General features: G+C 39.2%; 1 protein-coding gene across 4 annotated transcripts; it reads right to left on the bottom strand.

Moving 5' to 3' along the window:
* Window positions 1–2,875: 2,875 nt before the first annotated feature.
* On the bottom strand, window positions 2,876–22,522 carry LOC138700860 (uncharacterized). 4 transcript variants are annotated; one of them, XM_069827238.1, is made up of 6 exons: window positions 22,355–22,522; window positions 11,580–11,611; window positions 8,814–8,942; window positions 5,953–6,160; window positions 4,958–5,146; window positions 2,876–4,892 (listed from the first exon to the last, which is right to left on the bottom strand). In XM_069827238.1, exons 3-6 carry the CDS (start codon window positions 8,897–8,899, stop codon window positions 4,269–4,271), a joined length of 1,107 nt encoding a protein of 368 aa, XP_069683339.1. In that variant the 5' UTR covers window positions 8,900–8,942; window positions 11,580–11,611; window positions 22,355–22,522; the 3' UTR covers window positions 2,876–4,268. The 4 variants fall into 4 exon arrangements, with proteins under 4 accessions (XP_069683339.1, XP_069683337.1, XP_069683338.1 ...); XM_069827236.1 differs by lacking the exon at window positions 22,355–22,522 and adding an exon at window positions 17,240–17,572; XM_069827237.1 differs by lacking the exon at window positions 22,355–22,522 and adding an exon at window positions 17,240–17,572 and having other exon boundaries at window positions 8,823–8,942.
* Window positions 22,523–23,128: the final 606 nt, after the last annotated feature.

Below are 23,128 nucleotides of genomic sequence, written 5' to 3'. Positions count from 1 at the left end.
GCTTTGTGCTCACCATGGCCAGCGTCCGCACAGATTGGCAGTCTTGACTCGTGTCACAGAGGCTCTTGGTTTGCTGTGGGACGAAATGAATCTGTTGCGTCACCATTCAAGAAATGAACAAAAAGCTCCACATCCCTATGCCACCAAGCCGAGTGTGAGTGTGATTTTATTGCTTAGACTAAAAAGAAATTATCACCACTTTTCTTTTATTGATTTCTGAAGACAATGAGCTTATCGATACCTTCTTGAAAACGCTGATAACTGGTGAAATATAAGACTGGAATCAGCATTGCTGTCGAAGAGGGCAAGTGTACAAAACAAACAGAAGTTTCGCTTTAAGGGGAGAGGATGGTATTTTTTTTAACTTTTTTCCTATTTGGTGTAAAATATTCATTTTTTGTATGCAGAGAGCTCATAGCTGTGGCAACTCAACCAAAAATAAATATTTTGAAAAAAAAAGTCATTAGGGGCCAGATTTAAATAAATATACCCAATGCAGGATTTTACTAAAACCGATATATCTAAACCATTTTTAAAGGTAGATTCATCCAGTGTTTTGCAATGTACTTGCAAAAGCATGTTCTACAAACTGTCTATAACAGAATTTTGATATTAGTCCCTACGTTTGTAAAATAAACAATTCAAATGTAATAACACTTTTCTGAATTCCTTTCTTGCAAACAAACGGACGTAGTTTTAAAATGAAATCAATTAACAAAATTCTGTTACAGAGAAAAGTTTCCTAATAATCTAAAGAATGTGTGTTCTAAATTTCATGCATGTATCTTTAATAGTTCAGAAATTATATCCATTTTTATCTAGCAATGTAACAAAAAAATTAAGTTACTGGAAACCGATAAAAGGGGGCGAGGAAGTTTAAAAATGGCGTCTCAACATCCGATAAGGGCATAAATACCCACAAAATGTTATGCAATGCATTCCACACATATCAAAGGGTATTTTAAAGAACGTTTTTTTTTTTTTTTAATTTACTCATTTTTCACCAAAAAATACCATCCTCTCCCCTTAAGCGAATAATTTAAACACAGAAAATGTGCAAATAGCAATAAATAAAATAATAATCATTGACGTCAAAGAATGCCGCCTCACTCTCATATACCCTTACATCTCAATATTCACTGTCATCATCAAACAATGCATTATACTGAACAAATTAAAATTCAGTACCGGTACAGCATTATCTTACAGGCCAGTGGGTGCTGTGTGTCGACGAGTTACTTCATTGTACAATACATGTAAACAGAACATTCCCTGTAAATAGTGAGAAGGTCAAAATTGTAAATGTGGCTACTTCTATAGCTCACATATTTAGGCCATGAACCAGCACACATGCAAGTGCTCCCGCACCATTCTGTTCTGGTGCACTAACTTCAAACTTCTTCATCTGGACTGCTATGAAGGGAAGTCAGTAAGACATCACGACAAATATATCCAGAAGTTGATAGGTGTTATGTAATAGAGAGTGAGGGGAGTTTTCTTTCAACTATTTCCATATGCCTACAGATCATAAGCAAATGCGAATAGAGACTTTGCCTAGTCCAATTGAGCGGCCTCTAGGTGAATCTCCTTCTTCGTCTTATGGTAAAAACAGATTCAATTTATTACAAACAATTTCGCGCTTTAAAACATTAAATATTTATTGTTGATTTAATTCTTTTGTTGCTGACTCCACCTCGTATTTCAAGTCATTTTATGAAGCTTATGATGGCTGAGGACAACTGACAGACGAATCTTAGTGTCTGCTGGCAGAGCCATGGTTCCAAGAATATATAACATTCCCGAAGAATCATAAACATTAAGAAGAAACACGTTCATATGTCACAAACCTAACTCTCCACTGCGGGTATTTTGAACAACAAATGCCAAGCACAAGTACACGTCGGCATCAGAGATGAATTACTGTGCCTTGAAGGTAGGGAAACTGAAAGAGATCGGTTCAAATGAGTTCACGGCACCTATGTCAAATATTTTCTCAAGTGCTGATTTGTGTCTCGAGGCAGGACTACGATTTGTTCATCTTTTTATCCCAATCGACAACTTCTGTTCTTCAAAGTTCACTTTTCTCTTTAATGGCAAACTTTCCTGAAGATACCGGTGTTGTAATACATGTTTAAATATACCAGTACGTCCTGGTAACATTATGGCAGCTCGTCAAAGTCACTTCTGATCCCATTGTAGAGTTCCACAGGCTTTTGAAAGAGAATTCTTTTCTACTCATACCGGTATTGGTACTTTTTACTTTATGAATAGGTATAAAAATACAGCCTGTTGAAAGGAATTAACTAACTGGAAGTAGTATGCAAAACAATGTAAGCTAGTTCCCTTCAATTTGCACCTCGTAAGTGTGGAGAAGATAATGTATGCATAATTCAAGCTACTGTGAGAGACCCTTCGAACTGAGGCTCTTCTTCTCTATTAGGAAGCGAAACAATATAGGCTTGAACGAATCTGTCAGGATTGCATGCCAGGTCACAGGGTTCGTACGTGCAGCTGCTATGCTCATTCTGTCAACATGAAGCACCACATCTCATAACACTGCTACAAGTCTATGCTTTGCTTTATTTCATTTGCCTGTTAAAATAGGCCACGACTACGTATTTAGGCCATAAGAAGGAGAACAGAATACAGTTGAGATATAGCCTTACTTTTAGAATTTTAGTAAGATATGAAGACATGGATGTGAGGTTGATTTGTGCCTGTGAGCAATATCTCTCCAGTAATGCCAAGTGACAACAACAATCCCGTTTTGAGCACCGAATCTCGTAAAACAAACATCATTCACTGAATGAACAAATGTTCTAAAAAAACTATTATGTACTGGTATGTATATATGTACGTACGTATGTAGTCTGTATGTATGTATGTATGTATGTATGTATGTATGTATGTATGTATGTATGTACAGAGTAGCCCAAAAAATGTATACACTCATCAAGAACTTCGGAATAACTTTGAAAATATTTCTCATTTTCAGGGAAAATGTACATTAATATTGTTACTTGGCAACAATAACGTGAGCGTGTTTTGTTTGTTTGATTGTTGTGAGACAAAATGGCTAATGCAAAATTGTCGTTTGAAGAACGGAAGGTAATATTAAAATGGTATTTCAAGTTTGAAAACATTAAGGAGGTACAGCAACAATGGCGGAGAGAATTTCAAACTGAGGCACCGGCACGTCTAACAATTATACATATTCGGAACAAATTCTGTTAATGATGTGCACAAAGGACATTCCTGTAACAAAAACAACTGCAGCTAACTCCGCAATTGTCTTACAACAATTTACACCATCACCACAGAAGTCTACAAAATAGTGTTGATGTGAAACCGGAATTAGTCAGAAAGTGTTCAGTGAATTTTGAAGTGTGCTAAGTGGAAAGTGTACATTCCGAGACTACAGCATGCAATGAATGAAGATCGTCGAATTCAGTACTGTGAGTGGTTTGAAAACATGGTGCGTGAGGATGAAGAATTTACACATAAGATCGTCTGGTCTGACAGCGCAGAATCTTAACTGAATGGTCCTGTAAACTGCCACAATTGTGTGTACTGGTCCTTCAACAATCCGCACATCCATCAGGACAAAGCTGTCAATGTTTGGTGTGGTTTGTCCTCTCGTGGTTTAATTGGCCCGTTATTTTTTGAAGGCACAATTACCAGTAAGGTGTATCTTGAGATGATTCAGACAACAATTTTACCTGCCATCCGAGAGCTGTATGGGGACAAAATGTTTTATCGGTAATGAGATGGCGCTCCAATCCACTACCATCATGAAGTCAGGGCGCATCTAGATCAAACTCTACCCGAACGATGGATTGGTAGAAGAGGTCCTGTCGGGTATCCAGCACAGTCCCCAGATCTAACACCTCTCGACTTTTATGTATGGGTGACCTGAAGGAAGTTGTTTACAAGTAAAAACCAGGTACACTAGATGCGCTACGAGAACAAATCAGAATTTCGTGAGCAGTTATCACACTGGACATATTACAGGATGTAGCTCATGCAGCAGTTTGGCGGCATCGAAAGTGTTTGCATACTAATGGTGGCTACTTTGAATACCTACATTAATGTACGTTTTCTCCTGAAAATGACAATTTTTTTCAAAGTTGTACCGAAGTTATTGGTGAATAAAGAGTGTATACATATTTTTTGGGCTCCTCTGTAGTGTATGTAAGCATAAGTCATATGTACGAACGTATGTTTGTATGTTACTCTATGGCAGCAGTAATAGTAACATGGCAGTAACGTCACTCCTGTTCGTGGTCCTCGTCGTCGGAGCAGTGCTCGGCCAGCAGAGGGCTTCCATCCTCCTTGGTGGTTCCCGATGACTGTCGTCTCCTGTTCCCAGAAGACGCTGGCCTGGGTGGAGGCGCAGCCCCGGACAGGAAGGAGGGTGGGAAGTGTGTGGAGGGCGTGGTGGGCGCGGAGCGGGGCAGCCACTTGTGGTGCCTCGCGACTCCGGTCCCGGGCCCCAGCGGCATGTACAGGTTCTTGCCGCTCCCTCGCTGCCGGTAGTGCTTGGCCTGGCGCTCCTCGTGCTGGAAAGGCAGTTGCTGGATCTTGTCGAGCAGCTCGCGTATCTCGAGGGTGGGGCTGGTGGCGCGGGGCGGCGACCCCGGCGTGCCCACGCCCGCCAGGCTGCTCACCTCAGAGCCCGTGGTGGACGCGAAGCTCTGCAGCGGTCTGGCATCGCCGGGCAGCGGCGCCGACAGGTTCCGCGCCTCCGAGGCCTCGCGGTTGTCGAAGCTCGCGATGGACGACACGGATCGCAGCAGCAGGGGCGGTGGGGGCGCGGAGGACAGCGGCGTCGACGTCTGGAACTCGTCCAGGCTGCCAGCACACGAGTAGGGGGGCGGCACCACCGTGTTGGCCTGCAACACATCGGCATCATGACCCGCTCTTCAGTCCAGGCCGGGGAGTGTCGTGGCGCACTCACCTCATTTGCTGCGTTGCACAGGAAGCTGGAGCTGAGGGAGTCCGCAGTGCTGGTGGCGGACAGCGAGCCCACGGGCCGCACTATGTAGTTGCGGAAGTACTGCACCATGAGGTAGTTGCCGCCCACCGCGCCCTTTCCATTGTCACCATAGCTGATGACCAGCGGGTACAGATCTGGCTTCGACGTCACCTGGAAGGCAGGGGACGTAGAGTCATTTGCGTTTCTTCTACATACCAGGGCAACTTAAACAGCTTTTAGTAAAGAAAAAGGGCAACAATGTCCGGAAGAAGAGAGCCCAGTACAGTCAAATTACTTTGTTAAACTGCTTCAAGAAGCGGGAAATATCAATATGAACATCAATTTGTAATTTAAATCTATAAATAAATAATATAAAGAAAATAATAGTTTAATTTTACGCAATGCTGCAGAGAATAAGAACCATATTCATAGACATTCTTAGCGCGGGCTTCCGGTGGATGATCAGCGTTTTTCGTATTCATAAACCAGTGTTAGCAATATGATATGATTTGAATTCTGTACAAGTAACCAGTGGATAGCCAGGGCTAGCTTAGCACGCTCGTAGCGTGTGCTGCGAAATGTCTATGAATAGCACCCTAAGAGTCTGCAGTTTACTACCGCACAGATTATCAAGGAATAGTTCTCCTTGTATGAAAGTCGCCTGTGGTATTATTTTTCTAATTAAGAAAATCGGCATCTATTTAACATTGATAGAAATGTTAAAATGCAACACTGGTTTTTATAATGAGATGTGAATTACATTTCATACTTGTCAAGCAGTCTGCTGTTGTAGCGCGTGCACTTCCCAAACCACGTGATTGTAGGTTCGATTCCCAGCATGGGCAATTGTGAAACGTCTAGCGTGGGGCATTCCATAAATGAATCTGCCTCAGTGATGTGTAAGTCAGAACTTGTCAAGCAATCAACAGTACCATGAGAACATTTCGTTACGAAGAGGATTCATTATGACAGGCTACCTCTGTGTACGGGGGTGGGGCGTGATGGAAGGACGAGCACCGACTGTACTGGGGCGGGGGGTAGCAGGAGGCGGCAGACTCCCGCTCCGAGCTCGGCTCGTCGTCGCAGGCCCCGCCCCCTGGGTCACCTCTACAGCAGCAGCACCGCCATCGGCGCCAGAGGCTGCAGCCACCAACGCACGACACCAGCAGCACCACAAGCAGGCACCTGCGACACGAGCGAACCAACTTACAACACATTCATTTACAGTTTTGTGTCCTTCACTGCAAACCCAGCACTCACCGATCTTCCCTATACAATCACATACTTTAATGCTGCCAATACAATACAAAAGAAATAAAAATTTACCGTAAACCAAAATAATAAGTTTTCAAAGCTTGAGGCTACAACACAGCAGGTGAAGTAGGGAACAGGATAAAGGGGATCTGCTATCTCTTGTTAACGCATTTGTTAACCCTGGAGCAAAGACAAGGATATTGCATTAAAAGGAGGGAATATGCCTAATTATGCCATTTATGCCTTTAGAGGTGTCCCATTTATTTCCCTTACCCAAAAATAAATTTTTTCTTAGGCGCCAAATGAAAAATAGTTTCAAATAATAGTTGTTTAAGTCCAGAGCGACTATAAAGTCCCAGGACATTTTTGGGGAAAAGTTTGCCAATCTAATTTCTGTTTACAGGTGCCAAGACATTGACTTTAGAAGAGCGTATAGCAATTGTTTCTGCACGTTTAAGAGGTAAAACGTACACAAGGAGGTTAGGGTAACATTACCAGACGTCCCCATTTCCCGGAGACAGTCCCCGAATTTTTCTTTCTGTCCCCGGATTTAATAATCATTTCCCGGATATCGCCGCATTGTCATTGTTAATTATTAACATGGTTTAATGATCCTTGCATATTGCTCTGATAAATTTTGCTTATGCAACATTGCCACTTTTTCATGATGCCGCAATCAAAACTGAGGGTGAGGGCGTAATTGCAGTCGAGTCTTCTGTTGCTATCGAAGTTAATAAAAAATAACTCCAGAGAAGAAGATTAATTTATTCCACCATTAATTATGCAACTTTAGAAGAAGTGGATCTTACTTCACTGCAGAAATCTCAGTATCTTTTATGAATTTCATGAATATCCCAATGGCTGGGTATTCATTCACAAGATAAGATATCTATGAAATGTATTTATATTTCTGCAGCCTGCAGGGGTATATGCAAGGGGGGGGGGTTAACGGGGTTTGAACCTCACCCCTTAAATCGTTTAAAAAAATTACATATATACATTTGAGTATTTTTTATCCATAATCGTTTTCCCTTCTCTAATATTTCACTGTCAGAGTAACAAAATCTACATCCACGTAAGGCATAGTCCTCCTACCCTGCTTCAATATATTCATCATGCCAGTTTCATTCTTAGCCTCAATTATTGTATTTAATTAAATTTATTTCAATATATTTTATAGTTTCCATGAATTTTCCTGTTATGTAAAAGTAAAATGTCTTATCTATCATAGAGAAATAACTTTGACTAAATATATATCTGTATGTGTGTGATTATTATGTAAGTGTAATAATTACACAAGCATTTTTTATTACACAAAATTAAACAGAAGTTAAAATTTGTTAAAAATTGGATGGCTGTGAAAAAATTACGTTTCAAAGATTTTATAAGAACATTAATGAATATGTTATATTAGAACATAGTATAACATTAATGAATATATCGTAACATAATAATAATAATAATAATAATAATAATAATAATAATAATAATATACAAATTTAAAATACCGATAATGTAAATTGTAAACAATTTTAATAATAACCGCCTCTTGACAAAATTTGCGTATGCCACTGCATTGCTGAGACTTCCTCTAGAAAGAGAACAACTTGAAGAGGCAGTCCATAACTTTTCTTCAAATGCAGATGGACTTGATCTGGATGGAGACAATTTATTTGATGGAATTTTTGCCTGATGAAGTAAGTAACTTCATAGAAAATGACAAAGTGAAATCAACACTTTTGAACAGATATTTTTTTTCCTCTCTCTCTTGTACGGAGGAGGGACCCCAAGCCTTGCACTGCAGCCTGAAGCTTATTGTGCTTGCCACTTTTATTCTGTGAATGATTGGGTAGCCGAACTGCTGCGCTCTTGTACAAGTACAGCATGCCACGCCATGAACTGAAACCGGGCTATTGTATGGATGATGATGATATGTGAATTAATGAGTCCGAGGTCGAACGCCGAAAGTTACCCAGCAATTCTGCTCGAATTAGTTGAGAGAAAATCCCGGAAAAAACCCCAACCAGGTAACTTATTCTAACCAGGATTTGAACCTGGGCCTGTCTTTTCATGGCCAGACGTGCTAACATTACTCCACAGCGGTGGATTGGACAGATACGCTCACATTTGATTTAAGAATGTCCTTCAATTTACTATCGGCATCCTCTTTGGAATTTAGAACATTTCCACCATTATGACAAATGATACTGAACAGCACCCTGCCCCATGTATGGGCTGTTGCATAGTCCACAACAGGATGGGAACAGACATTTATAATAAAATAGCAGTTAATATTTCCAGTTCTGTTTTTTCAGTCATTAACTTTTTAATACAGTACAAAAACATGTCCTGATGACCTCTTTTGGGGCAACAGGATGTTCCCGTATTTAACAGGATGTACGGGAAACTTACTGATATGAACCGATCATCCCGTGCACAGTCAGGCCAGCTTTCACTATCGAAACATGTTGAAACTGTCGTGTAATGTCCAATTTTCACACTAACACAGGCAGCACACAGTAGGCACTGCTGGACTACGATATGAGTACAAGTGAGGCGCGGCCTGCACCAGTCATTAGCCTACCATAAGTACCAGTGGTTCCAGAAGACGATACTGAAGACATTGGCTGCTGGAGGAACTGCAGGCGGCCGGTACCCCGGGATGTACATGTAGCAGCACCCCAGCGTGCAGCACTCCTTGGGCGGGGAGCAGCTGCAACAATTCACACAATCAGGTTCTCCACTTGGGCCAACCATGTCTTCGTTGCTTCGGCTGTGCTGTTGTGTTAATGTTTCGAAGTGAATGTGCCACCAAACGGAGTTACTTTGTATAGTTCAATTTGCACCATCATAAAATAAGTACCATTTCCAATATTCATGGGTTTAGTACGATTTTCATATAGTCTGACAGCAACTCTAAAATGAAGGAAATCTTCATGGATAATTATCCTGGAAAGATACATTTTACTGTCACAGCAACGTTTGTCGTCAAATAATAACTCTAAGCACTCAGTATTTACACTAAATTAGAATTAGGTGAACATACATACAGCTGAAATTATATATCAATTTTATTTGCTACAATTAAATGTCAAAGACGTGACTAAACGTTTATTTTAATAAATTTGATATTTATCTGAAATTATGGAAAATTATAGAGGTATATTTTCAAACAAACAACAAATATACAGCTCAAATACAAACACCTGTATTCTAGAGCCACCTAAATGAGCAAAGCTCGTGTTTGGCAATAGTTCAGCATTACTATTATATTACAACTAATTATTATTTAGTACATTTACAAATATTATTATAACTACTGCTAAAAACAAAAATTTACATGTTATATTAATGGGTGCATAATGAAAACATATTATTTACATATTATATTAATGGGTGCATAATGAAAACATATTATTTACAGCAAAAAATATTTGAAAAGAATCATGTAAAATAAATTATATAGGCCTAATATATAGTATTTAATTTTTTTATTTTTGTCATTGATGAATTTCGTTAGTTTAGGTTTTTAATAAAAAAAATTGACTAACTTAGGACAAAACTTGAGCTGTTTGAAGCCAGCAGTTATAAAATGTTAGGTTCAATTAAACCCTCAAACATCGGACATTCATAAGAAAATAAATGTTGTCATATCATTGCATTTGAGCTCAGTACTAGATTCATGAAGCCTGAACCGACGCATGCGACGTGTGAGATGCGAGGCCCACCTCGCACAAATCTGGACTATACGATAGCTGCGAGACGCGAGGCCTGCGCACCTCGCAACTATAGAAACCCCTCACTATCTCTCGTGCGACGCGGGCCTCGCACTTGGATCTCGCATGTGTCGGTTCAGAAAAACCAAGGCTTTAAGGGGCGCGCGGTAGCGTCGAGCTTAGGGAGCAGTGCTGCAAGACGGAACATCGCGGGTTCGATTCCGTCCATTGATCCAATCCCTTCGGCCGCACTATGTCCCTGCAGGCCACCCAGCTTCAAACAGAAATGAATACCATGCTGGCTCATATGATTCACGAGGTATCCAGGTTTTGTTTCATTACAGCAGCGGTCATCAGCACAGAGCACTCTCGGGCTAGCGTCTCTTACCCGCGCAAAAGACATTGCACTGGCGTGCATCCGTGGCTACTGGCGGGTATGCTTTCCATCCCTCCCTTCTGCACGATGGAGCATATTACGTTGCACTCGTTGCACTTTACCCAATTCAGCGAGTGCTGACGACCATTGCATTATAGTGACTGGATGTGTGAAGCGATAATCCAACTCCTGCGAGACTGAAGATATCTGGTGTTCCAGTGGCTGGGACTTCTGCAGTCCTCATGTGCAGAGGCGGCACATAGACTCTGTCTTTATATAACCCCACAAGAAGAAATCGCATGGATTTAATTCAGGAGATCGCGGAGGCCATTTCATGAAAGCAATGTCGATATTTCTCACTCGCTCTATCCAACGTTCTAGAACGCGCGATTGAGATAGTCACAGTAAAAGCGGTGAGGTGTTCGATATTGCTGGTATATAATCCCCATTCAATTGCGGCATTAACCACTATGCCAGTGACTGCAGCCTCCATGAACAGCAGAAAGGCACCATTAAACACCACCGTGGTCTGTTGGTCAGCATGCTGGCTTCCAGATCAGGAGGCAGGAGGTCCCGGGTTCAATTCCCGGGCTCCGCTCTCGGTGAATTTTTCTTGAAGAAGAAAAATTCCCTGGGTGTCTAGAGTCTGGAAATTTGTATGAATCTGAGTGTGATTGTGAGTGTGCCGGGTTAATATTAATTAACAAATTAACCATCAGGACTGTCGCTGGGCAGTAACCTGAACACACGTTTCAGCGTCACATTGTTGACAAGTAACTCCATCTGTTAGCACAACTATAAAGCATCTAATGCTACAGAGTTACCAACAACGAAAAGAAAACTATGGAAACTACAATTAAAACAAAACACATCCCATCTGGTAGTCTACACGCCAGGATGTAGTGGGACTTACTTTACAGATACGGTGTATAACACACTCCGCAGTATTCCATTCTAGTAAGAAATAATATTGTAATACACCAGAAGTGCAAAGTTCACGACCATGTACGGATTCGGGGAACGTCCATGGCGAGATCCAGTTCTTCAACGGGAATTGGTCTGTAGGATGGTGACTGCCAAGTAACTGTCTACATCTTGTTTAATTCGCTTACTTCGTCCATTTAAAAAAAAAAAAAAAAAAAAAAAAAAAAAAAAAAAAAAAAAAAAAAAAAAAAAAAACTTTTCAAGGATAAACATGCGGGATTTATTTATTTGAATATAGGTCTATTCTATTCTTGCTAGTGATATGAATACTTACTAATGACCACCATCACAATACTTGGATGTTGCCTGCAAGAAAAAGAAAACATTACTTAGTCATATCACAACCAGCACGTTTCTCATATCAACATATCGTGGAGCTGCTTCCGTTCTCTCTTTACTAATAACGAAACAGTTAAAAAAACTATCACTGCGACACTTGCTGGGGAAGTTGAGGAACCCTTAAATTGAAAGAAATGTGAATGAATGAATTAATCAATTAAGGGAAGGTAAGCGGAGAAACATTAAAAGGTATGCGAAAACACGTACTTGCAAGGGAGTTTGGGGCTGAGAAAAAGTGAATAAGTGAGCTCCAAGCCTGTTGGTCACTTGCCTCACTCCGAGTTCCGCTGCTTCACTAAAAGAACTCTAGAAAATGTTGAAGGGGAAGACCGAGAATTCACGCAACCTAATATCCAAGGGATTAAGATCAGGGGAACAAGCAGGCCATCATACTGGACCTCCTCGACCAATCCTTCGCCCAATGAATATCTGTGTTACGTGTTCTCGGACATTTCGGTGAAAATGGGCCGATTCTCTCTTATACATGAACTACATCTCTATTCTTTGAATGTAAGGCACTTCCTTCAGCAAGACAGGCAAGACAGCTCTTAAGGTGTGAGTTTTAAGACCCATGTTTGTTAGACTTTTTTTCTTGTTTTGGTCCTTACTACCTCCAATCAAAATATGGAGTACTTTTTAACACCCTGTATACAAGGATTTCAGAATTCAAACGAAGAAATTTATCTGGTTATAGAGGAGTTGTAGACAGCAATTTGAAATAAGGAACCCAGGGTCTCCGACGAAAAATATCCGAGTTATCACTTATCAGTAAAGTTGTTTATATTTGATACTCATATTTCAGTATTAAGATGAAATAGGGGTGTGGAATACATGAAGCCCAACTGTCAAGAGCTAATCAAAATTTAGCCTTCACGGAAACTGTAAAATTTCCGGCGAATCATGAGACAGCACGCCACTGCACTGCTTGTTCTACCCCCCCCCCCTCACATGAGGTTCCGGTATAACAGACAACACGCCAGACCTCCGGCCAAAGGTAGTATGTTCGAGTCTGACTGTGATAGTTTTTTTTAATCCCAAAAGCTCTCATATTATTGATGAAATGTAACAATTCTTTGTTTTTCGAACCACCGAAATACGTAGTATAGTATTTATTATGTATACTACTAGCCATTGGTTCATTACTCCTGCCTGGACTCGCGTTACGGAATGCGCGCTGGTTCGAGTCCTCATGGAGGAAAAAATTTTCTCATGAAATTTCGGTCGTGTATGGGACCGGTGCCCACCCAACATCGTGATGCACTTGGGGAGCTACGATAGGTAGCGAAATCCGGTTAAGAAAGCCAGCTATAACGGCTGGGGGATCATCGTGCTAACCACGATTCTAGTTGGATAATCGTCCACCTCTGTTTCGGCATGTGGACGTGCTGGTCGGTCATTACAGAGCAAGTCAGTCCTATGGAGCTCAGTTAGGTTGTTAGATGTCACGAGTGCATGACTTTTAGTGATCTGTATTATTATTATTATTATTATTATTATTATTATTATTATTATTATTATTATTATTATTATTATTGTCATGCATCTTTGTCCCATTTTAATGTTTAAGTTATATGAAATTCATTGTACGTAATTTCTTACGGTTAAGCGAGAAAAGTACGTACCGGCACTTGCTTTGTTGCAGAAAAATACTGTGCTTAAGGCGGAGGTCGTTACTTTGAACAATTCCTGTAACTTGTTTTCCAACTGACAGTGAGTAGTGAAAGAACAACTTTGTTTTCTGTTATTACAGTAGGCCTATACGTATGTAGCCTACTGTACTGCAGTACTTTCTCCTCTAAGGAAGAAGAAAAAGGTAGGCCTAAGTTTCTTTCTTTTTTCATTTATCCATTTTGTTAAGATATTTTCTATTAAACAGAATACCGGTATGCACTACAACATACAGTGACTTGTCCAGAGTAATGGATATGCATTTCTCAAACTACATTCCTTCTTCACCCTTCTAAACAATTATTATTGTCATTATTACGCCATTACAAAATAATTAATTTTACAATTCTTCAACACTAGTTTAACGTTACATACTTTAACTTAGGAACAAAGTACCTGCTGAAGCTACCACGCCTTAAATTTCTTCGGTTGAATTATGAAACACTCTGTATATACTGCATAATCTGTGAAAATAGGTACGTACGTACTTGAACGATAACAGTATACAGTCAAATTTCCCTATAGCGATATTTAGAGGAACAAAGAAAAATATTGTTAGAAAGAGAAGTATCGTTATAAGGAGGGTTTTAAAAATAAGAGGCTTTCTATTCAGCTTATTATGGTACAAAGTGTTAAAATTATCAATGAAACCCTCTTAATATGCTGCCCAGTGTACATTTTTTTTTTAAGAAATCACTTACATAGCTTGTTTCAGAGCTCTCTTCACGGAACTTGACACACATAAAGACCTTATTAGATCCAAAGACACTAAATATACTCTTCTGGAACATCACTAACACTAGATAGGCACTGTTGAATGATTCACACGCTGCCCAATGCACTGTCCTACATTTTTTTAAGAAATCACTCATTTTACCGGGCTTTATCGTAGCACAGACAGAAAATACTACACTGGGGCCATTGTAGTGTATCGTCCACTAGAGATATATGGCAATAGAGGACATCGTTATATCGGGAGAATTTTTACATTGAAAGAATACATTTTATGCCGGGAATTGGGGGTTTATCCTTATAAGGAGATTTGACTGTACTGTAGTATTATGCAACTGTAATTTTATGCTCCATGTTAGCAAGTTCATTCTGCCTATGACGTCGATATTTTTGTAACATGCATTTGTTGACATACAGTGAACAGACGGCAGCGACTTTCCCTTACAACTGTAAAGGCCGGTTCACAATAAACCGGGAACGGAAACGACAACGAAAACGAAAATACATTTATTTTAACATTATTTTCGTTCTCGATGTCGTCGTTTCCGTTTCCGGTTTATTGTGAACCAGCCTTAAGTCTTAACCCGCGCTCCATCAGCAAGAACGTATTAGAGCATATCAAATTACAAACAGAGGACTTCACCGTATAAATTGGGTCTTGAAAGTAGAGTAGGGTGAAGAGTCTACAGCAATCTGCGGCTGTCTCGTAACCTAATCCACAAAACGTTTATCCATAACACATTCGTTCCATACTTCGGCAATCCCATGCTAATTTCAGAAAACTTGTCGTTGGATTTCTAGCGCCCTTACGGCTCAACTGTTATCCTAGCAATTTATTTCCGTAGCGACAGATTCCTGAGGATCTTTAGGTACGCCCTTAGAAATTGTAGCTCCATGTTCTTAACGTTGCGAGATACTGGGCCAGATGATAATGTGAGACCCTTCCCTTCTTTTTAACCCTTCAATCATCGATTTCAGGTCTTGAGGCATAGTTAGGCAACAGTATAATCAAATATTAATAATCATGATTTAATACTAAAAAATTGCTAATTGATTTTTAATAATTAAAAAATATATCCTCCTGTTTTTCCTGGAGCTGCAATCACTCAACGACCTGAGTTGAAGAGATGTAATCAATTGACAAAACTGCTAGCCTAGAAAATAGTTCTTGTGATATGGGCGTTACGTTGAGATACGAGGGCCCCTTGGTCTTCATCCACTTCGCTAGGCTCTGGTTCTTAGGTGACATTACATCAATTAAACATCTGTCTGTTACGAGAAACGTGTTCGTTGTGCACTCTTAGTAACAGTGGTGAACGTTTAGGCTATTACAGTGTGTCACACTTATCAGCCCTTACATATTCTTGACATGTCCCATTAATTCCAATGCAGACATTGAAATTTCTTGTGATTGTAATGTTTGACTCTGCATATCATTCAGACTTCATTAACTGAAGTGATATTTGCTGCATATCGTGACAACAGCACCGAAGAGCAGAAACAGGTCCTGACGACCTACATGGTTTCTTTAGATAACCACTAATGACTATCATACAGTGCGATGTTTACCAATATATCGCAGTATTGTGTTTATTTTAAAATCTGTTCCTTCCCCTTCCTCTATGACTAGCCACAGCTACCTTATAATCGGTGTCATTAACATACTCCTCAGTATGCCTTTCTCTTCACAAATATCCCATCATTTGAGCATTATTACGTCAGTAGAAAGAAAATAGCTCTCAACCTGTAAAATGATATTTCAGTTTGAGACGAGAGAAAAGCTAATCCGAACCTAATATGGATTTAACTTTAAATGGAAAGTCAGCTGTATCCTATATAGAGTTGTAAAAATGCAGTAGATCACCACAGAATACGAAAGAATACGGTAGAGTTCGTAGAATACAATGCAACCTTGAATACACCAAGGTTCTGCCAGTTGCATATACAACAGGCGACGTTATCTTCCAACGTTATTAAAATGAAGATATAGGTCTAATAAGGAAATTCGATAGCATAAGGCTTCAATCCTGGTTGGTCAAGTTACCTAGTTGAGGTTTTTTTCCGAAATGTTCTCTCAACCCATTAAGGACAAAAGCTGGGTAACTTTCGCTGCTGGACCACGGACTCTTTTCGTTGGCAATATCACTTTCATTTCACTCAGACTCTAGATAACTATCGCAGTTGATAAAGCGTTGTAAAATGAACCAATTAAAAATGATATGCAAAACGCTATTATATTTCAGTTGCCGGTACTATACGAATGGCAATTTTTGTGTTTATGCCGATATTATAGATACACAAAGAAAGCAATTCGAGCAGCATGTTCAAGCTACGATCTCAGACAGTAACGATTCATTTTTGTTTTCAAATCTTATCAGCTTAAGACTGATCAATTCCATCAAAGTAAACATCATGAAGCCAATCGTAATCACAACTGCACAATAAAACTGTCATCATTACATTTCTGGAAGCTGCATACTTCATTGCTTATTTCGAGGACTTTTGTCTGTTCGTATTAATTCACAATGCGCTGCTTTGTTAACTAGACTGTGCGCGCTGTCAACAAAGACCTTCAATATGGCCTGGCTGCGTTACGAGAGCGACAAAAATTGATTATCTGACCTATGTACTGTAGGATCAGCAATTTGGGCCTGCGCAGTCCTGCTGCTGGATTATGTATTAAATCATCTTCCATCATTATTTCTGTTTAATTAAACAATCCGAAAATGGGTATACAACAAGTTACGAACCGTGCTCATGTTATGGCGTGTATTTAATTTTATAAATTCCACGAACAAAGAACAATTTAAATTAAAGGATTCGCAAAAGGGAGAATTCAATACGAAGGCAAAATGATGCGGTTAGCTGTGAACCGAGTGCTTAGAAATGACAGAATTATTTATAAGCTTTAGAAATTATTATCCGATTAAATCGAAAAACTTTTACCATTGTATTCCGCTAAAATAACACAGAATTATGTTATAAATGGCATTAATCGATACAAGTTTTCTCTCTGGGATAAAAATAAACATTCGTGAAAGTATGTGTTGGTTTTTATACTGACATTAGCGCAGACGTATTGCTAATAAACTACAAAAAGTATTATGTATTCTTTTTCACTGATTAACTTTATAACTCTTGCCTGTTTGACTACGTAAACACAAATTATGTATAACGTAAGCTATCGAGCCCTACCTTCCCTGCAAGCATGAAGACTGCGCCCGCTAGTCCCACTACAGACACATACATAATAAGATTACAGTTTCCTTGCTAACAGTCCACGATGTTCGAAAACAAGACACACACATTTTCTGCATCCCCTGCAGAAGGGACACAGTCCACAACACTGACACACACTAGTCTTCTCACATTGACTGCCCCGATTGCTGTTCTTTACCGATGCTGACCTACTGCCAGGACCGAGGTCACCAAAGAGGCAAACAGAGATGAAATTACATGCATAGTGCGAACACAACAATAGCTGCTACGGATGGAAATTGTGTGCTCTTCACAGTCTATCATCTTTGGGTTCGATCCAGTCGGACGCTACGTCAGTGTCGAGTTGGCGTCGGCGCAGTGGCGACGCGACTCTTCACACTATAGGCTACTTATGCAGACACTTCCCATGCTGCGATTACAGCCTGTAACGACGCTTCTGAAGAAGTCGAGTCAGATTCAACGTAGACGAGAAAAGGGCTTTTAAAACGCATTGCTCTCGTCAGGTTCGAACCCATGAATCTCTAATCCTAGGGCCAGTATGGCGACCACTGGCTCATGTAACAAAGTACAGTGCACATACGACGCTTGTGGAACGAACTGTACACCTATATTCAAGGAATGTTAAGAATGGTCTTTTGAGCACATTTTTATCATTTTAGAGCACCAGGATTGGATAAAAGAGAGAGAACAACTGGACACTGCTCACATCAATGACAAGTTGACACACCAGCGTCATCATCTTCGTAACCTGAGAATGCGCTGCATCATGAACTTTGGCTTTATGTGGGACCGTCAACTTTTGCTTGCCTTGGTCCATCGTACTTCCTGTTATATGCAAGTCCGATCGGTGACCTCGAGAATCCGACGCCAGGTCCATTTCGCGGACGAGCAGCCCCAAGGGCCCGGAGCTCCTAGTCTTCTTACATCAGCATCGGAAACCCGTACTACCCCAAACACTTCTCCCCAGCCTGTTTTTACTATTGCAGATGGTAGATGAAGTAAGAGTGTTGGTGGAACGATAGAGGAAAACGTTACAGGGGCGTACGCAAGGGGTAGTTTTACCGGGTTTGAACCCCCACCCCTTGAACTTAAAAAAAAAAAAACATACTTATATTTGAATATTTTTATCCATTATCGTTTCCCTTCTCTAATTTTTCAATATCAGAGTAAGAAAATCTACATCGACATAAGGCATAGTCCTCCTACCCCTCCTTCAATATAATCCCTTTGCATATGCTGCGGCACGTTCGAATTATAACAATGCTATCTTTATTATAGACTATAGAGAGATCTACCGTCTAGTATCGATCTTGTAATAAAATGAAGCCGACACAATATGAAATTTAACTTGTGAGTCATATTGAAAAGGTTGTTTTCACAGTTCTGCAGTGCAGATGTTCTATAATGTGCATTGTCGATTTTAAACTCATTTTAAGAACGGTATTCACCTGTTCGTTAGTTTGAGTTCTGACTTTATTCTGAAATGTTCGTTTAACGTTTTGTGCATTTGACAGCTCGTATTTTAATAATAATAATAATAATAATAATAATAATAATAATAATACACAACATTTGACATACCGATAATGTAAATTGTGAATAATTATAATAAAGAACCCTCCCCCCTTGACAAAATTCTGCGCAGGCCTACACCGCAACCTCTACTTTGCGCACCACAAATTCTATCCATGTGTACTCCCATACTACAACGTATAATCATTATTATTATTATTATTATTATTATTATTATTATTATTATCAACCCATTTATTCACATAGCATTGCCAAAAAATGCAAGGGTTTATGGTTGTGTTAACATAAACGGGCGAGATAAAAATATCGGTAATTATTTTCTCAATAAAAGCAAATTTTCAGAAGTATAGACCTGCAAGAAACGGGTTTTGTATGCAGAGAGAAAAAAATAGGCCTAATTCCCTCATCAAGTTCTATCATTTCTGAAATAAAGATTTCAACCAGTTAGAGTAGGTTATTTTACGACGCTTTATCAACATCTGAGGTTATTTAGCGTCTGAATGAAATGAAGGTGATAATGCCGGTGAAATGAGTCCGGGGTCCAACACCGAAAGTTACCCAGCATTTGCTCATATTGGGTTGAGGGAAAACCCCGGAAAAAACCTCAACCAGGTAACTTGCCCCGACCGGAAATCGAACCCGGGCCACCTGGTTTCGCGGCCAGACGCGCTGACCGTTACTCCACAGGTGTGGACCAACCAGTTAGATCGGGGCCGTATTTACGCATGGGTCAACATGGACTATAGCCCGGGGTGGCATATTTTTGGGATTAGCATTTCTTGTACCGTACTCAAGCTGTGAAAATTTGAGAAATGTAATACACGCGAGCATATGACGCAAGCGTTTCACAATTATCCATACAATAGGTAATTGACTAATATGTAGAGTGAAGACTGTATTGTCGCAGAACTAAAGCTTAGGCCTATGAGTGTCTTCAGCTGCTGCATGCTAACATTGGCAGCTTATTAAGTAGAGTAAAACCTCGTTAATCCGGACAGGGAAAAACGATGAGTTTGGAAAAATTAAAGAACCTTATTTTAAGACTTACTTTTGTACATTAGAACTAGGATTACAACATTACACCTATAGTATGTACAAACCAACTTCGGCTTCAAGAGTTTCGAGTGATGCAGAGCCAGATCCGTCGGGCACATCGCCATAATTATGGGCATCACGTATGTATTGCTTTACATTTTACTCTACTGTATAATGTATTTAGACCTGTGCCCTTTAAATACACCACAATAAACGTGTTTTGTTGCTGTAAACGGAGTTTTAATGAACTTTCTACTGTTCTTTTAGGTTATTTCAGTTAATCCGGACTTTCGTTAAACCGGTCAACTTATCCTCCCAGTTAGTCCGGATTAACGAAGTTTTATTGTACATGAAATGTAAGGAGTCCGTTTGGTGAAAAGTATTAATTATTCAACTTTAAAGATGCGAATTTTTTACGCTCAAATCTGGGAAGACAATCCGGTGGCATTAGAAAAAAAATCTTCTTTCATTGTTCATATCGTATTCTTTATCAAATTTAAAAGCTATTCCATTTTTATTAACTTTCTGAACTAGGACTAGTCTACGAACAGTTTCTAAATTTCTCTTTGTGACAAATATGTAGACAGATGGAATGAATTTAGTTTATTTTAGTTGGTTATTTAACAACGCTGTATCAACTACTACATTATTTAGCGTCGATGAGATTGGTGATAGCGAGATGATATTATGTGGCGAGATGAGGCCGAGGATTCGCCATAGATTACCTTGCATTCACATTACGGTTGGAGAAAACCTCGGAAAAAACCCAACCAGGTAATTAGCCTAAGCGGGGATCCACCCCGCGCCCGAACGCAACTTCAGACCGGCAGGCAAGCGCCTTAACCGACTGAGCCATGCCGGGGGCTCAGATGGAATGAACTACTACAGGCTCACGAGTCATGGCTGTAATTGCTAGGTTAGAAGTCTTAAGTTACCAATTACTATTAAGTAAGGGTGCGAAAGGAATTAGAAAACAGTCAACATTTATTATAAGACAAACAGAAAGTGCTTAGTATGACTTATAAAACAAAACATTTTTCTAAATAACTAAAAAACGTTTTTCCAGAAACTGATGCGAGTAGGCTGTGCCTGCATCTTCTGTGTTGTGTGACAGAACTTCTATTACAACTAATTAGATAGTGAGTGAAATTAATGGCTATATATACACGTAAAGAAAATAATGACAGTGATATGAGTGTGCAAATGAAATAAGTAAAATTAATGATGATCCAGCGTTTCGGACAGCAAACGAAGCAATGAGAAACTGACAAAGGCTGAAATAAAAGCAAAACTCATGACGGTATCACGGGAGGTTCTACACTGCATCATTATGACATTTAAAGTTACATCTCATTGCACTTGCTGTGCATTTTTTTTTTTTTTTGCTCTCTTTTGAATGTTAATTATTCAATCCTTTGTCTCCGTTTCGAAAACACATATCGATAGAGCTAGGCCTACTTTCAAAGATTCAAGGCATTGAAAAAACGAAAAAGACTTACAGTGGCGGTAACAAGTTCATTTATAATCTGACTTATTACTTGAATTTAAACTAGTAATTTCATCATTTTCAAGTGTCGGAAATAATAGGTAATATATTCAATACTGCTGAGATCAAAATAATAAATTTTACATTTTCCTTCTGTGGACATGTGGCGAGAAACTTCTAGTTCGACATGTACAGGCTGGCTCATTTCGTTGAGGCACTGTGTGAATAAACCCAGTTTTGATGGTTCGAGTCGTTTCACTTATAAAAAATGTTATATACGAATTAATCAAGATTTTTTTGCATTAGTTTAATGGAATAGTGGCATATGTGCGATCTAGGAAAGATGGGAGGCCTTTCTGTTATTTGTCTATGCTCAGAACTGTCTATATTTGTAGATGCATACACTTAATTTGCTGGTTTTCAAGATTTGTTTATTAATATTATTTCTTTTGCAATAAATTAGTTATAAACACGTTTCTGTTCACTTCGTATTTACAGGATTTAAAGTTCACTGAGTTTACGCTAATTGGCACATACTTAATAGATAATGATGTGTTTTTTTTACGTATTATGTTGAAGGTATGTTTCTTCATTTTTTTCATAGATCTATACTTGGCCTTGGCCTATTTAAAATTATATTTTAGAAAATTTGTAACAAATAATTTACAATAACAGTATTGTTATGGTGACTGGCGAGGTTCACACTAAAACTGGCTTCCTGGGCATCTGAAATATTTATAGAAAAGCACGACTGATAATCACATGAAATTAAAATGTATATGATATCCTAGACTTTTCACGTCAGAGGTGAAACAACATAAAGCTGCAAAACATTGTCAATTTACTATCCACATAATGGTTAAGTGATTGGAATAGGATACTGCGAAAGTACGTCATTTTATTTATTTTTAGTACAAGTAACATTTCTTTAAGTATTTATTTATTTTCCCTTGTACCATCAATAAAAAACACATATGCTTTTATTTTTATTTTTATTTTTTTTTTTTAGTTATAAGTGGCTGTATGCAAGTACTTACGCGGTATTCTGAAACTCAAATAAAATACCATTTCGGATCCCGTAATAAATTACGTACATCAATACACTGTATCTTGATCATATGCACTTAGTTTTGTATCAATTAATGTCGAAAATGTACATGTGACAACGAAATCAAAGCACTAAAACGTCAAACATGATACCTTTATTTCGCCTCCTCCCGCCTCCACTCCGCGTTGCCAAACCTACACATGCTCCGGCTTGTAACTGAAGATGGCTCTGCTCTGAAGTATTGGCATGCAGAAAGATTCCACACGGCCAGTTCTCAATGTATTCATATTATATTATTGGCGGTCAGAGCCAAAGACATTATAATAGGTCAGAGCCGACATGTGAGAGATACAATATCATAACTGCACAAAACGTGTGAAATGCAGTGATCAATATTTACTCCAAGATAGATAGATAGATAGATATTTATTAGCCTTAGGAAATACAATGATTTCATGGCATCGTCAGAGTGAATACATAATAAATATGCGGTTACATACATGTTTTTCCGACATACAAGATATCTACAATAATATACAAATAATATACAATCAATACATTCAGTAATGAAGTCAATTCTCCACAGTTTTCTTCAGACCATTACTTGTACAAGGTTCTTGGTTTCCTTATCCTCTTGGGCAGTCTCACCCCAGACATGAATCAGATAGAAAAGAAGAGCAGTAAACACAAAAGGAGATACTAACTACTGTAAGCTAAATTTGGAGTGCTAAACTAAGATACTCATTGACAGTAAAAGGCATGT

This window comes from Periplaneta americana, chromosome 6, assembly GCF_040183065.1.
Source record: "Periplaneta americana isolate PAMFEO1 chromosome 6, P.americana_PAMFEO1_priV1, whole genome shotgun sequence".
NCBI classification, from domain to species: Eukaryota; Metazoa; Arthropoda; class Insecta; order Blattodea; family Blattidae; genus Periplaneta; species Periplaneta americana.
Note: the sequence above shows the minus strand (reverse complement) of the source record. Positions and strands in the feature narration are given on the sequence as shown.

Coding starts and splice junctions, on each gene's coding strand:
- LOC138700860 (XM_069827236.1), bottom strand. CDS start 17,293: ATGTATGTGTCTGTAGTGGGACTAGCGGGCGCAGTCTTCATGCTTGCA. Junction 6,161..8,813: donor TGGAACCACTGGTACTTATG/GTAGGCTAATGA, acceptor CTCGTGTCGCAG/GTGCCTGCTTGTGGTGCTGC. Junction 5,147..5,952: donor CCCCACCCCCGTACACAGAG/GTAGCCTGTCAT, acceptor CCTGCCTTCCAG/GTGACGTCGAAGCCAGATCT.